Source organism: Delphinus delphis, chromosome 10 (assembly GCF_949987515.2).
Source record: "Delphinus delphis chromosome 10, mDelDel1.2, whole genome shotgun sequence".
Lineage (NCBI taxonomy): Eukaryota > Metazoa > Chordata > Mammalia > Artiodactyla > Delphinidae > Delphinus > Delphinus delphis.
The window spans coordinates 23,588,998-23,603,763 of NC_082692.2; the positions used below are offsets into that span (position 1 = coordinate 23,588,998).

Genomic DNA, 14,766 nt, shown 5'->3' on the forward strand with positions numbered 1-14,766 from the left:
GTTTGGCAGAACTGGAGCCGAGAAAGAGAAGGTGGAGGGAAGTGTGAAGGATCCCTGGTCAGGTCCTGCTCACAGGGCTGTGGGTTGGCCAGGGAGGGAGCCCCGTGCAGCCCTGACTCACCTGTGGTGGCCACCACGGACACAGGCCCCACGCGCTGCCTGCCATGAAGCCCGTAGAGGTTCATCTTATACTTCCGGTCAGACTCCAGGCCGGGGACGGTGACCTCATTCTCATGCCCCCTGATGGGCACTGCCTGGGCCCGCCCCTGCGCATCCTTGTACTGGACCATGAAGGAGTCAAAAGCGCCCTGGGCCACCGTCCAGGACAGGCGCAGGGAGTCTGGGGCGCTGCCGGTCACTGTCAGCTCCCCCAGCAGGGGCTGCTCAGGGGACTCTGGGTGGCGGGGCTCCTCTCTCTTCTCTGGGGCTGTAAATGAGAGGATCCAGGCAGGGCTGAGCTGGCAGAACCCCAGGATTGGGGCCTGGGGTTTGGACAGGTTGTCCCACCTGTGGGAGTCTCTACGCAACTAGCACGAGTGATGAACTCTGAGAAATCTGGCGCAACCAGGGTATGACACACCTTCTGGGCCTTGGGGAGCAGCTGAACAGGATGAAAGGGTCCCAGCAGTGCGGGGGAGGCTGGCTGGCCCTGAGCCCAAAAGCAGGGCCAGGATTCGGAGTCAGCCATCTCGCTGGGAGGCCCCAGCTGATTCCTGGCTGGGGGCAAGCGTGCGGGAGACTGGGAGGGGTCACATGGGGGCTTGGGTGGCCGCTACTCACCAGTGGTACCATCGGCCGTGAGGGGGCCGTGCCGCTTCTTGTTGACAATCCCAAACAGAGTGAATCTGTACTTGTGGTCAGGGTCCAGCGGGGAGACAATGACCGAGCGCTCGGGGGCTTCCACGGGCACCACCTGGGGCCGTCCGTCCCTGTCCCTGTACTGGACCACGAAGGAGTCAAACTGGCCCTCAGGGACAGTCCAGGAGAGGTGCAGCGAATCTGGGGTGGGATCTGTCACCCACAGCTTTCCCAGGCGAGGTGGAGTCACTGAGCTGGAATCCGTCTGAGGCACTAGAAAGAGCAGGTAGAGAGAAGGGAGGGACACAGGTCAAAGGATAAGAAGGAACCCATCTCCCACCTGGGGATGCCGTGTGAGGCTGTACAGGCTGTTCACTACACAAAAGGTGCATGGTGGAGGGAGCACGGAGGGGCTGAAATCCAGCCAGTGCTCTGCTTGCCAACCCTGGCAAAGGGCTATGCCCACCTGGAAGAAGGGGTGCTTTCTTTGATGGGGCACAAAAGCACTGTATGGACTAGTGTGGCCCTGACTCGTTCTGCAGCCTGGAAAGGGCTTCAGAGAGACGGGAGCCCAGCCAGCCCCTTCCACATCTCCACGGCCAGGGAAGTCTTCCAGGACAGCCTCTACTGTTTCCAGGCCTAACAACTAGCTGCTTTCTTCTCCAAGAGAGGGAAGCTTGGTCCTTGGCGCGTTCTTACGTGGGAGAGCCCCCACACCTGCGCTCTGGGCCCCACTCCCTCCTTTCCTACCCTCCCTCCCTGGGCTGTGCCACGCGCATTTACACAAGCTCCTCCGCGCAGCTCCGTCGCCCTCCAGCCTCCACCCTCCCTCTCTGCTCTCTAGTCCCAGCCCAAATTCCAGAAGGAGATGTCTACACTGCTTGTAGTCATGTCCTCACCTACCTCACCCTCCCAACCCAGCTCCAGCCTCCACCAGCCGCTCTCACCGGGGTGAGTGGTGACCTCGCCATTGCTAAGATCAGTGGACACTCTGTAGCCTTGACTCACTCTTACGGAATCTGACATGTCTGACCGCGCCCTTCACTTTGGCATCCCTCTCCCCAATTCACCCTGCAGGCACCCCTTCCTCTGCTCTTGCCCTGAGTGTTAGCCATCTCCAGGGTTCCAGTGGCCATGTCTCTTCTCCCTGCCCCCCGGCTTCTGCCTGTTGGGACACCCACACCCCCTCTTCAGGCCTTTCCTCTGCTCTCCAGGCCCATGAGGGCAGCAGGATGACCCTATGGCCCCGTCACTTTCTGCTTGAGTGACCTGGCCCTCTCTGCGCCTCAGTTCTCCTCACCTGTGACATGAGCATGCCTCACAGGGCTGCTTATGAGGGTGAAGTGCGATGATACACTTAGAACATCTTGAACACATCTGACACTTAACGAATGCTCGAAAGATGTTTAACTAAGTGTCCCCCGCTGCACTGCTCTTCACATCCGTTGCCCCTTGCCTCAGGGAATAGGACTGCCCTCTCCAGCTATCCTCTGCAGCAGCCTCAGTGTTATTTGTAAGATAAATATTGAATTATGTCACTCTCTCACGTAAAGCCCTTTGGCGGCTCCCTAGGGTCCTCAGATGAGGTCCAAGTGACTCAGTCGGACACATGAGACCAGTGAGATCAGTGCCCTCAGCTGCCAGGTGCCCTGCCCCCCGCCCAGAGGAAAGAGGCTTTGATTCTCTTACAGGGCCACACTCTCTCCTGCCTCACTCTCCCTCTGTTTGCTCTACCCTCCTCAACCTCCCTGCCTGACCACCACAATTTTCCCTTCAGGATTCATCTCCGGCACCACCTTCTCCAGGGAGCCTTCCTGGACTTGCCGAAGCACTGGGCAGACCCACTTCAGGACTGTGCAGAGGGCAGAGGCAGGGGTGTGTGTGACCCCTCTCACTTACAGATCTTGGCTTCAGCCACCAGGGGGCCATGCCTCTTCTTGCCCACAAGCCCGTACAGGACGAATTTGTACTTGCGGCCGATGTCCAGGTTGGAGATGAGGGCTGAGCGCTGGGGTCCCTCTACAGGCACCACCTGGGGCCTGTCCCTGTCTTTGTATTGGATCACGAAGGAGTCAAACTCGCCCTCAGGGACCGTCCAGTGCAGAAGCAGGGAGTTGGAAGTCATGTCCGTCACCATCAGCTTGCCCAGGTGTGGCGGGGCCAAGGGCTGCCCAGGCTTCTCCCCATCCCTGTCTGGGGTGTGGGGCAAAGCAAAGCACGTGGGCTCAAGCACTGCCTTGTCCCCAGGCTCCTTCCCTCTCCTCTGCCCACTGGCTTACTCCATCCTGGACAGCTCCCTTCCCAGAAGCCTCCATTCCCCACCCTCTGTTCTCCGGGACCAGCCTTTCTAAGAAGGTGGGCATTTCTCCCCAGTCTCTGCTCTGGAGTGAGAGCTTTGGCTCTGCCCTTGCGATAACTGCCTCCCCACTCACAAAGGTCCCAGTCCCTCTTCACACCAAGGTCTCTGGGGGAGCTTCAGGTCCCCTGTGGTTTTCCCTGAGAGTTCAGAACCTTGCCATTGCTGTTTCAGAGCAGTCTGAAGACGCCTCGGTCCACCTGACCTCCTCCCTCCCTTACCGCCCTCTCCCCAGTGGTGAGCTTGATCTGGAGCTGCAGGGAGAGCTGGCTAATGGGACCAGGGGGTGCTGTCCACTGCAGGCTGGGCTCGCAGGGTGAGGGGCAGCGCCACTGTCCTAGCCTGTCCAGGGAGGGGATGGCAGGGGCTTGGGAGAAGGGAAAGGGAGGAGAGGGCTGAGGGTCAGGATCCTCAGGGCCAGACCCCTCCCCACACCCACCCTGAGAGACATAGTGGGCGGGCTGGGGCAGAGGAGTAACCAGGAAGTGGGGGCAGGGCGATTCTGCACAAAGAAAGCTGTAAGCGGAGAGCCAGGGGGCCAACAGCCTCTCTCCTTGAATCCTCGTCCCATCCTTTGACTTTTGTCCTCTCATCTACTTTGCCTGGAGCACTCCCCTCCCTGGCCCACCCTACCATTGTGCTAAGACCCCCTCCATCCCTCTTGCCTCTGAACCCTCAACTCCTTTTCTCTCCTTGTTTCTCCTACCACCCTGACCCAAACACCAGCCCTGCCCTTCAATCTCCACCCCACCTCTGAAATCCTAATGGCCCAGCCCCTCCCCCAACCTCAGGACATTGGTCTTGAGCAGAATCCAGGTTGTACCCATAATGCCTTGGTAGATGAGAGGAGCAGAGGGCTCGCCCCCGGAGGGCACCCCACGAAGTGACAGCTCATAGGGGGATCCAGGAGGGGGTGAGGGCAGCAGAGCCTGACGGGCATCCCCTGGCAGTAGTTCCTCATGTGCCCCAGGCCCTTCGGGCACCCGTAGGCGCAGCTGGAAGTGGGCAAAGGTGTCAGGCTGGGCAGTCCAGGCCACGCGGAGGTGCCCTGTCTTGTCTCTGCCCAGCACCCTCAACTCTGCCAGCTCCTGGGGTCGCTGCTGCAGGACAGGGGCCTGAGCCCCTTGAGTCGTTGAAGGGCCTGAGGGAGGAGGCTCATCAGTGGCCCCCAGGAGGTCTGAGGGGGAGGACCCTGGGAAGAGGCAGGGGGAGAAAAACAGGAGAGTGGAGTATGAGAGTCAGAAAGGAAACCCTGGCCCCCAGGCTCTGCCCTCTAGCCTCTAAGAGCCTACAGACCCTCCCTTTTCTGCTCCTGGATCACCCCCTGGGTCACCTCATCATCCCAAACGTGCACCACAGTCCTGCACAGACAGGCCCGCAGGTAATAAATAAAAGAAATAAAGTCTGCCATCCCTCGTCCCACAAGGCTCCTGTGACCTCCAGCCCCGACAGACCACCATGTCCCTCCCCACAGGAACCCCTTCCCCACTGGGTGGTGGTCGTGACTTCCAATAGTGCTGCAGTGACAAGCCTGGAAGAAAGGAGGAGACGGTGGTGTTAGGGGAGGAGGGTACAGAGAGAGTAGGTAGTGAGAAGAGAGGGAAGAGGGGATGGGGGGATGGACATCCAGCTCAGGTGGCATCTGGGCCCTGTGGGGGAAGAAGAGGTCCAGAACCCTCCCCACGACAGCCACAGAGCGCCCCTTCCCCGAGCCAGAACGTCGTTCCTGTGGGAGAGACAAGTGTGAAGTGAGCCAGGAGGTTGGAAAGGCAGCTCAAGAAGCAGTGGTTTCACCTCTCACACACACATGCTGCCTGATGGCTTCAAGGCCACCTCCAAGCAGCTCCGATGTGTCCCTTTGAGGTTGGGGCCAAATTGTGGAAAACAGTAACCATGACCACAGTCTTCAGCCGCTCTCACCACCGTGAGTCAGAGTGGGGAACCACTGGTTTCTCTCCCTACCCGACCCAAACTGCTCCAGACACTGCCCCTCCCACCAAATGCCCCTTCTGTTGCCTAGAACAGGATTCCTGGCAGAAGTGTCCTAGGAACCCAAGTGAAAATCAGACAGTCCCAAAGAACAGGTCTCCTTGACCTTGGGTATCCACCAGGACCCTGAGGGTGGAGGTGGCGTCTAGGGACGTGAGAAAGTGCGCTTTGTTGGGGAGGTTCTCTTGGAGCCTGGACCAGGTAGGGCTTGAAGACAGAGCGTGCGGTGGGGTGGCAGCCGGAGCAGTGAGGCAGCGGGAGGAACTCATGGATGCCGACTCCAGTGGCAGGTGAGACTGGGCAGGAGATGGGTGGTCCCGCGGCCCCACCTACACTACCTGTGGTTGTGATGAAGGCGTAGGACTTGGAGGTCTGCCCTGCCTGCACCCCGTGGACCTCCACGTGGTAGGTGGTACCGGGCTTGAGATCTGGCAGACTGACGGTGCGCGTGGTGCCCGGCACGGTCAGCTCCCCGCCGGGGCCCTCTGCGGGCGGCTGGGGCCGCCAGCGCAGCACCACGCGCTCGAAGTAGCCGCGGAGCCCGTCGAGGGACACGAGTAGTGCGCCGTCGGCGGAACTGCCCAGCACCTCGGGCTTGGGGTGGCGGGGAGCAGCCACCCGGTCGACGCCTTCGGGCGAGAGGCCGTAGGTGCCCTGGCTGGAGTCCCGCTTCCAGGTGCCCGAGTCGGGGCTGGAGGTGGGGTGGGAGCGACGGGCCGGGGGTGCGGGGGAGCTGGTGGGGATGGCCGCCGCCAGGCGACGCCGCTGCAGGTATTCGTGGATGTGGCGCGCCACCGACGTGTAGGTCTGGTTGGCCCGCAGTGGGTAGCCGTGAGCCCGCAGGTGGCGCTCCAGGTCCTGCGCGGTGCCGCGGAAGCGGCCCAGCTCGTCCGTCAGGTTGCCCCACGCCCGCCGAGGGGGCTGGGGTAGGTTCGGCCCGGGCCGAGACTCCGCCTCCCCCTCCTCCGCCGGCCGCGAGGGCCGAGGGGGGACTGGTGGGCGCGGGGGCCGCGGGGCCGGGACCGGCCGGGGCCGGGGCCTGGGGGACGGGGCTGGGGCGTGCGCCTCCGGGTGACTGTAGTGGCCTGGTGCTGCCGGGGCGGAAAAAGGGGGAGGGGGAGAGCCGGTCAGTGGCAGCCCCCCACCAATCCCTGCACTCCTCCCCGCGGCAGTTCCTCCCACCGTCCCTCCCACCGTCCCTCCCACCGGAGCCAGAGGCCTCCTCCTGTGCCCCAGCCCCACCTGGAAAGAGAATCGAGAGAAAGGAGTTAGTGTCCCAGGATTCCCTCACCCCGTGCCCTCCAAGCCCGCCACTGTTGGTGCCCTAGAGAGAAGAAACCAGCGGGTGGGGCCCTGTGTCTGAAGGAGAGAAAGGGGAGTGGGAGGAGAGACTGCGAGCTACAGCGAGGTGGGCGTCCCTCTGTCACAGGAAAAGAAAAGAAAGATCCAGGCATCTGTTAAGAGACCTTGAGGGTTAGTGGAAAATTACTGCTGAGACCTAAGTCCCCCAATCCCCAATCCTAAAGTCAACAGGAGTGCTGATCTCTCATCTGCCTAATTCCAATCTCTCCAAGATCTGACCACTGACTGAGCTCAAGGGCTGTCCCTGTGTCCAAGTTTGGATCAGAACCTTCCCCATCTGGGTGGGTCGGACAGCATCTCCTATTTACTGCTTCTTTGCATGAGGCAGCTCCTCCCAAACTCCAGCCCACAGCCTTCCTACAGTACTCCAAGCACCTGAGAACTCCATCTCCGCAGAGCCCTTGGTGCACAGCAAGGCCCCCCAGCAGGTGCTTTGGGACTGCCACACACCCTGTCGGTGCGTTCAGAGCAGCCTGTGAGCCGGACATGTGGACTCCCTAGGAAGTGGCTCCTATGCTCAGAAACTTCCCTAACCCTTGGCCAGCCATACCTGTGTTGGCCCTGACAGAAGCCGGGTAGCTTACTGCCCGGCCCCGCTCGGCAGTGACGGTCACCACGTATTCTACGCCTGGCATGAGGCCGGTCAGCAGCGTCCCGTCTGCCTCAGAGGGCACTTCTAGCCGCACCCTCTGGTTGCCGGCACTGACGTAGGACACCACGAACTGGTCCACCTCGGCCTGGGGGCGCAGCCAGTTGAGCTCCAGCGTGGTTGGCGTCACAGCCACCACTCGGAGGTCCTGGGGGCCATCGATCACTAGCCAGGTCAGAGAGAGGAGGGATCAGGTGGGAGTCTGGATCTGCAGTCACCAGCTTTCCTTCTATGAGCCTTGCCCCCAGCCAATCCCTCCCCTCTGCCCTCTTGGAGGGCATATTCCCAGCCACCCCTCTCAAATCCAGATCTCCACCCAGGACCCCACCCCACAGCCCCAGCTCTCACTGGTGGTGATGGTCTTGGAGGCAGGAGGGCCCCAGCTAGTCCCTCGAAGGGCACGGACAGTGACCTGGTACTCCTGACCGGGGGCCAGTCCTCTCTGGTCATAGGCTGAGGCAGAGCTGGGCACCCGTGCTGTGAATGGGGGGCTCGGCCCCTCTGTCTGCAAGAGAGAAAGCACCAGGTGGATCAGGGCTGCCACTCTCACCCCTGCCGCTCAAGCCCCCTTATCCTTTCTCCAGTTCCAGGCAGGGTCAACATGCGACTGTGTAGAACTTGGCCCTATACAGCTGGGGCGCGTGGGTGGTATCAGCAAACACATGTAGAACACCTACTCCATGCCACGTACTATTCAAGGCGATTTATAGATATGAACTCACTTAATCTGCTTAAGAATCTGATGAGGTAGGTCGTATTATTCCCAACGGACAGATGAGGAAACTGAGGTACAGAAGGATTAAGTGGCTTGCCCAAGGTCACCAACACCAAGAAAGTGGCAGGGATTTAAACCCAGGCAGTGTGACCTCAGAGTCCCCTCTCATGGGCACTACCTTTTTAGCCTGGTCATCAGCTCTCTGCCAGAATTCTGACACATGCCAGGACTCTTCTTCTGGGGAAACAGGAGGAATGGACATTTGTGAGTAGTCTAACAGCCCAGCATTTCGCTGGGCTGTCTATCTAGGACAGCTAATAAAGACGTTCTGTTCTGTTTAGCTATGTTGGCCGCTATGGGGACACCTCCGTTCAGCCAAGTAGGATTGGAAATTTCAGAAGGTGCTCTCCCAAACCAAGAGAATTGTGGGAAAATCCGCATCGTAAATACCAAAGCATAAAACCAGACGAGAGTCCACGTAGAGCCTTCTGGGTTCAGGATGAAGTCAAGCTTTCCTGGGCACACAGGATCCCCAGCCCGCTCCTGCTCACTCTGCCCTAGGGTACCCCATCCTGGGAGGCCTGGGACTGGTGTCAGCTCAAGACCTGTGTGCTTCTCCTCCTTCCCAGAACGTATTCTCTGTCCCCTTATTCCCCCAACACACACACACACACACACACACACACACGAATACACATACACACACACACACACACACACACACACACACACACACACACACACACACACGCTTTGAGTACTCCCTGATGATGTCTGGTCCTTTCAGCAAGAGAAGCCCACCCCCAGAGCTCTCCTTCTCCCTTCAGACCACCTACATGAACCTTTTAAACGCTTTGTAGTCCCTCCTGAGACCCATTTGGGAACAGTCCCCTGAAGAGTCCCACTGTCAGTCTAAGCCCATCTCTCAGCACCGTCTGTCTGGTCTGATGCAGGCTCTCTAGCCAGATGCTAGCAGCTGGTTCTGCCCCTTGGTGAGAGTTTTGGCCGCTTCACTGATGTCCTTGGCAAGCTTCTAACTCTATTCTCAATATCAACCTCATGGCCCCAGGTGGGCGACTCCACTTTGGCTGGTCCCTGGAGCTCACCTCATCCTCACCCTGCTTTTCAGACCAGACCAAACAAACTTTTCTCAGGCTGCAAGGGCCTGTGTCCCAATGAAAACGTGGCTTAGCCCGTTTCCAGGCTGCAGAATACACCCAGACAGGGAATACTTGAACGTCTTTCTGTTCGGGGGTTCACCTCCCTCAGTTTCTTCATGCTTTCTCTCACATTCATAGAAGACCTTGCCTTTTGCAAAATAGCAACATTTCTTAAGTTAGTGGTCCTTGGGCTTGGGGTGCACCAGAATCACCTGGAGGGCTTGTTACAACACAGGTTACTGGGCTCTGCCCCCTAGAGCTTCTGACTCAGTAGATCTGGGGGTGGATTCTGACAATTAGCATGTCTAGTGCTCCAGGTGATGCTAATGCTGTAGGTCCAGGGAACACACTTGGAGAACCACTGAGTCAGAGGAACAATGCCACGTATGCAGGGAAAGGAGGAATGTTCCTCTTCTGTGTTCTGAAAATCATTCCAATAACTAGGCGTGTCCCTTAGCCAGGGATAGTAGAGTTTGGGCTTTGAGAGAGAAGTGGTTCTAGAAAAGGGGAGGGGATAAGGTAGAGAGAGGCTTCTAGGAAGATGGCAGTGGCCAGAGGACAGCCAGCTACTGAATGTCCTCTGTGCCAACAGAAATGGATAGAGAGTGCTGGCTAAGGCAAGAGGCACAATTCTAGGGGCCAGCCACAAAAAGCATAGAAAGCACAGTCAGAGGGCCAGTAGCACAGGCTGATGTGGAGTCCAAGGGAGGAGTCTGGGGACCAATCTTACAGGAGCATCTTCCACACCCAGGCTCAGAGAGGACCCAGAATGTGACAGAGGCCCATACCCAGAGCAAAGCAGATGAGCTAAGAGCATGGCCAAGCTGGACCCAGGCCAGCTCAACACCAGCCTGGCCCCACGGAGAGGGAGAAAGCCTAGGGCTGCAGCGGGGAGGCTGCACCCCCTGAGAACACCAAGGATAAGTTCATATTTACTAAGAGCGGGAGATGATGCTACCCTGTAAGCTCCTTCTATCTCAAGTGTTTATTTTACTTCTTCTTGCCCTGAAGTTCCTTAGAAAAGTTCTGTTTAAAAGTCCTACCCTCTCATGGGCTTCCCTGGTGGTGCAGTGGTTGAGAGTCCGCCTGCCGATGCAGGGGACACGGGTTCGTGCCCCGGTCCGGGAAGATCCCACATGCCGCAGAGCGGCTGGGCCCGTGAGCCATGGCCGCTAAGCCTGCGCGTCCGGAGCCTGTGCTCCGCAACGGGAGAGGCCACAACAGTGAGAGGCCCGCGTACCGCAAAAAAAAAAAAAAAAAAAAAAAAAAAGTCCTACCCTCTCAAGATTAAAGCTATGCAGATAATATACACACAGAAGAGAGTGGGAGAAACACTTTACAATGTTAACAGTGCTTGTTTTAGTGTGAAACAGCCAACGATTGTTTTTTTTCTCTAGTTGCCAAATTCTTGTCTTGTGATTACATTATTTTTATAACTGAAAATAATTTTTTTTTAAACAGAAGAAAAATCCAAGCTCTCTTGGTTGTGCAGCAAAGTAGGGATTTCTGCCTCTGCTCCTACCAGGGGGTAAGGAGAGACAGAACACGGCAGGGCTCTGGGCTTGAGGGGATAATAAGAAGACTTAGAATGACAAGGCCAGTTGGGGTGGGGGTGACAGCCAGCACCTCTGAGCTGTCCCTTCTGTCCTAGAGGCTTCCTAGGTTTAGGCCCTGGGACTTATTTATTTTTCCAGAGTCCTGACTGGGTAGGGATGAGAATGACATGGCCTACCCAACAATGGCATTTGTGGGATGATGCAGGAAAACATTTGGACAGTAGAAATGTCAGATGATTTGAAACTAGGAGACCAAACACATCATAAAGGCCCAATCTGCATAAAGGGAAATCTCTAATGAGAGGCCACAGTCTTTGTCCTTAGGGTGTCCACAAATATTTTAAGAGTGAGTTGGAAGGAGACAGAGAAAGGAGGTTTTGCAATACACCGATGACACGGAGGTAGGGGAACCAGCTCACAGACTCAAATAATTGCAACAGCCTAGACAGGTTGGCCCAAAGCAAAAATGAAACACTGAAGAGAGCCAAATGCAAAGGCTTATATTTAGGCTTAAAAAAAGAGTATGGGGCTTCCCTGGTGGTGCAGTGGTTGAGAGTCTGCCTGCCGATGCAGGGGACATGGGTTCGTGCCCTGGTCCGGGAAGATCCCACACGCCGCGGAGCGGCTGGGGCCCGTGAGCCATGGCCGCTGAGCCTGTGCATCCGGAGCCTGTGCTCCGTCCTCAACAGGAGACGCCACAACAGTGAGAGGCCCGCGTACCGCAAAAAAAAAAAAAGAGTATGTAGTTGAATGTCTTCTTTTTTCCTTCTTTCTTGTCTTCCTTCATTTTTTCTTTTTTCCTTGTTTATATTTTTTAAAGTTTCTACACTGAGCCTATATGACTTTTATCATTAAAAGTTACTTAAAAAAATCAAATGTGATCAAAATAACTGACAGTTTGTCAGTTATGAACTGACCACAAGTTCATATACGTCAACTCTGAGAAAAGTGCCAGGGTAGCCAGAGTGAGCCGGGGGAACAACTGGGGTCCTCTTTGCTCCCACATTTTGATGGGGTGGGGCACATGCAAAAAGCAGGAGGTATTAGAGAAGGAAAACCAAAAAGTGAAGGATTCAGAGAACAAAGCATTAAGAAAAGGGGAGAAGAAACCAGTGGATTTGGCCTGGAGGGAATGAAGGGTGACGCGATGGCTGATGTCTCCAAATACTTGAAAGCCTATGGTGTAAGACACAGGAAAAGAAAAATCGCGTTCTGACGGCTGGCGAAGGCCCAGCTAGGGCCAATGGATGGATGTTAGAATGGGGCAGATTTGGATCCAGCAATAACAAAAAGAACTGACTACAGTGATGAACAAAAATGGAGTCGGCAGCCTCAGGAAGTCTGAGCTCAAGGTCACCAGAGATGTTCCAGCAGCAGTGGGCCAATGCCGCAGAGGCTTCTGCAGCGGGTGTGGGGCAGAACGAGCAGGCCTTTGGAACAGCTTCGGGAATCAGCCAGCTGCGTGCAACCACCGGTTACCTGGGACTCCTGCTTGAGGTGAGCAGGAGGGAGCCCCCTCCCCGCAGTCCTGCCCACTCAGCCCCCTCTTGGAGCTTGGCTCTCACCGTGGGGATGAACTGAATTTCGTAGGCATCCACATTGCCAGGAGCCTGGGTCCACTCTGTCCGAACCATCGTCTCCTCCAGGAGGTGCATCCTCAGGCCCTCAACGGCTGGCACCTCTGTCCAGGAGAATAGGATGTGAGAAGCTGCTTAGCCCAAGGTACCCCAACCTCCACCATCACAGGCCCCTCCTACTCAGGGCCGCTCTGAGAGATCCACCCAAGCTCTGACTCCTCTCTGGGGGTGGGACAAAGCTGGCAGCGGCCTGAACAGACCTTGGGTCTCATTTACTGCCCCCCATCTCCAGGAACACAAAATCTCCCTAAAAGCAACTAAAGGGGCCCCCAATCTGCTCATCAGAGATCTGAAGGCAGGTCCCGCCTGCAGGCGTGCCCCCACGGTTCTGCAGCCCCTGGTGGACAGTGGCTCCCTGGCTCCCCTGACTGCCCCGCCCCCCACCCCAATATATGCCCCCCCCCTTCACTCTTCCTCCAGTTCTCTGGGCTCCTAGGCCTCAGACTCAGGCTTTCCCACTGGCTCCAGTTTTCCAGTCCCTTTTCCCACTGGGAAAGGCTGCCCACTCACCTTCCCCGCAGTCCTCCCCTGCATAGCCATCTTGGCAGACGCAGCTGCCCTCACGACACTCTCCCCGACCGTGGCAGTCCCCGGGGCACGTCTGGATGGCGCAGTCGGGGCCTCGGAAGCCCTCGACGCATACACACTGGCCTGCGCGGCACAGTTCCCGAGGCCCGCAGCCCCCAAGGCAGGCGCTGGCGGGAGGCCCTTCCTGCCCGCAGTCCTCGCCGCTATAGCCCGCGTGGCACACGCACACGCCCTGCACACAACGTCCACGGCCCCGGCAGTCCGCCGGGCAGGTTCGGGTGGCGCAGTAGGGGCCGGTGTAGCCAGAGTCGCACACGCAGCGCCCGTCCTCACAGCGGCCGCGCCGGTGACAGTTGGAGGGGCAGGTACGGAGGCTGCAGTCCTCGCCCGTGTAGCCCTCCCAACAGGCGCACACACCATCCTGGCACACGCCGCGCTGGCTGCAGTCGCGCGTGCACCGTCTCACGCCGCAGTCTTCACCCTCGTAGCCGTCGTCGCACACGCATCGCCCCTCCAGACACTGGCCGCGACCTTGGCAACCCCTGGGGCAGCTGCGCACGCCGCAGTCTTCGCCCTCGTAGCCCACGTCGCACAAGCACACGCCATCCTCGCAGCGGCCGCGACCACGGCAGTCCCCGGGACACCGTCGGCTCCCGCAGTCCTCGCCTGTGAAGCCCGGGTTACACACGCAGCGGCCGTCCACGCAGCGCCCGCGACAGTCGCCGGGGCAGGCGCGCGTGCCACAGTCCCGGCCTGTGTACCCGGGCCAACACACGCAGCGGCCGCTCTCGCAACGACCCCGGCCGAGACAGTCCCCGGGACAGCTGCGCACGCCGCAGTCCTCGCCGCTGTAGCCCGCGTTGCACACGCACACGCCGTTCTCGCAGCGCCCGTGGCCCCGACAGTCGCGCGGGCAAGCGCGGGCGCCGCAGTCGGGCCCCGAGTACCCAGGCCAGCACACGCAGCGGCCGTCCTCGCAGCGGCCCCTTTGGTTGCAGTCGCCCGGGCAGCTGCGCACTCCGCAATCGTCCCCGCTGTAGCCTGGGTCGCAGATGCATTCGCCCTCCTCGCAGCGCCCTCGGCCCCGACAGTCGCGGGGGCAGGTCCGCGTGCTGCAGTCCTCGCCCGCGTACCCGGGCCAGCACACGCAGCGGCCGTCCACACAGCGCCCGCCCTCACCACAGTCCCACGGGCAGCTCCGAGAGCCGCAGTCCTCGCCAGCGTAGCCAGGGTCACAGACGCAGCGCCCGTCCTCGCAGCGCCCCTTCTGGCTGCAACCTCGGGGGCAGCTCCTCACCCCACAGTCCTCGCCAGTGTAGCCCGGGTTGCACACGCAGCGCCCGTTCTCGCAGCGTCCCCTCTGGCTGCAGCCCCGAGGGCAGGAGCGCAGGCTGCAGTCGGCCCCGGAGAAGCCGGCGCGGCACACGCACACGCCCTGCACGCAGCGCCCGCGGCCGTGGCAGTCCCCCGGGCAGGAGGGCCAGCTACAGCTGGGGCCGGTGTAGCCAGGGAAGCACACGCAGCGACCACGGACGCAGCGACCCTGATCATTGCAGTCATCTGGGCAGGACCGAGAAGCTGAGGGGGGAGAGGAGGGGGGCGCCGCGGCATCTGTGGGGTCTGAGCAGGTGGGCCCACCCCAGCCTGGCTCGCAGGAGCAGGCACAGCGGCTCAGGTCAAACACGCCATGGAGACTGCAGAGGCTCCGCACGTCCGTCTGGCCTGGAGTAAGAGCAAGAGGTGGGCCTCAGTCTCTCTGCGGGAGCGGCTGACCCTGTATCGTGCTCCTCTGAGTCAGCTTCTCCAGCAGAGCCAGCCTCATTTCCTAAGGCCATCTTAGTTTCCAGCTGCAACTTGTCAGTATATGTGGCCTCCCAGTGCCCTAACATACGCTGGGGAGGAGAGGGCTGACATCTAGTCACGTGGCTCCTATCTCAGAATTGTTCCCGGGCTGCACTCACCGCCCCCAAGGGGGAGGCAGGCATGCCTTTTTCTAACTCATACCGAGGTCCTTTA

At 59.1% G+C, this 14,766-nt stretch overlaps 1 protein-coding gene across 1 annotated transcript in view; it reads right to left on the reverse strand.

Moving 5' to 3' along the window:
- The window catches only part of TNXB (tenascin XB), a 60,539-nt gene that overhangs the window by 37,106 nt on the left and 8,667 nt on the right, over positions 1 to 14,766 (reverse strand). Inside the window, exons 3-11 of the mRNA XM_069541122.1 lie at positions 12,733 to 14,472; positions 12,151 to 12,266; positions 7,503 to 7,659; positions 7,056 to 7,319; positions 5,482 to 6,234; positions 3,978 to 4,346; positions 2,698 to 2,991; positions 781 to 1,071; positions 122 to 427 (exon numbers count right to left, since the gene is read on the reverse strand). Coding sequence (XP_069397223.1) covers positions 122 to 427; positions 781 to 1,071; positions 2,698 to 2,991; positions 3,978 to 4,346; positions 5,482 to 6,234; positions 7,056 to 7,319; positions 7,503 to 7,659; positions 12,151 to 12,266; positions 12,733 to 14,472 — 4,290 coding nt within the window. The remainder of the gene's footprint in view (positions 1 to 121; positions 428 to 780; positions 1,072 to 2,697; positions 2,992 to 3,977; positions 4,347 to 5,481; positions 6,235 to 7,055; positions 7,320 to 7,502; positions 7,660 to 12,150; positions 12,267 to 12,732; positions 14,473 to 14,766) is intronic.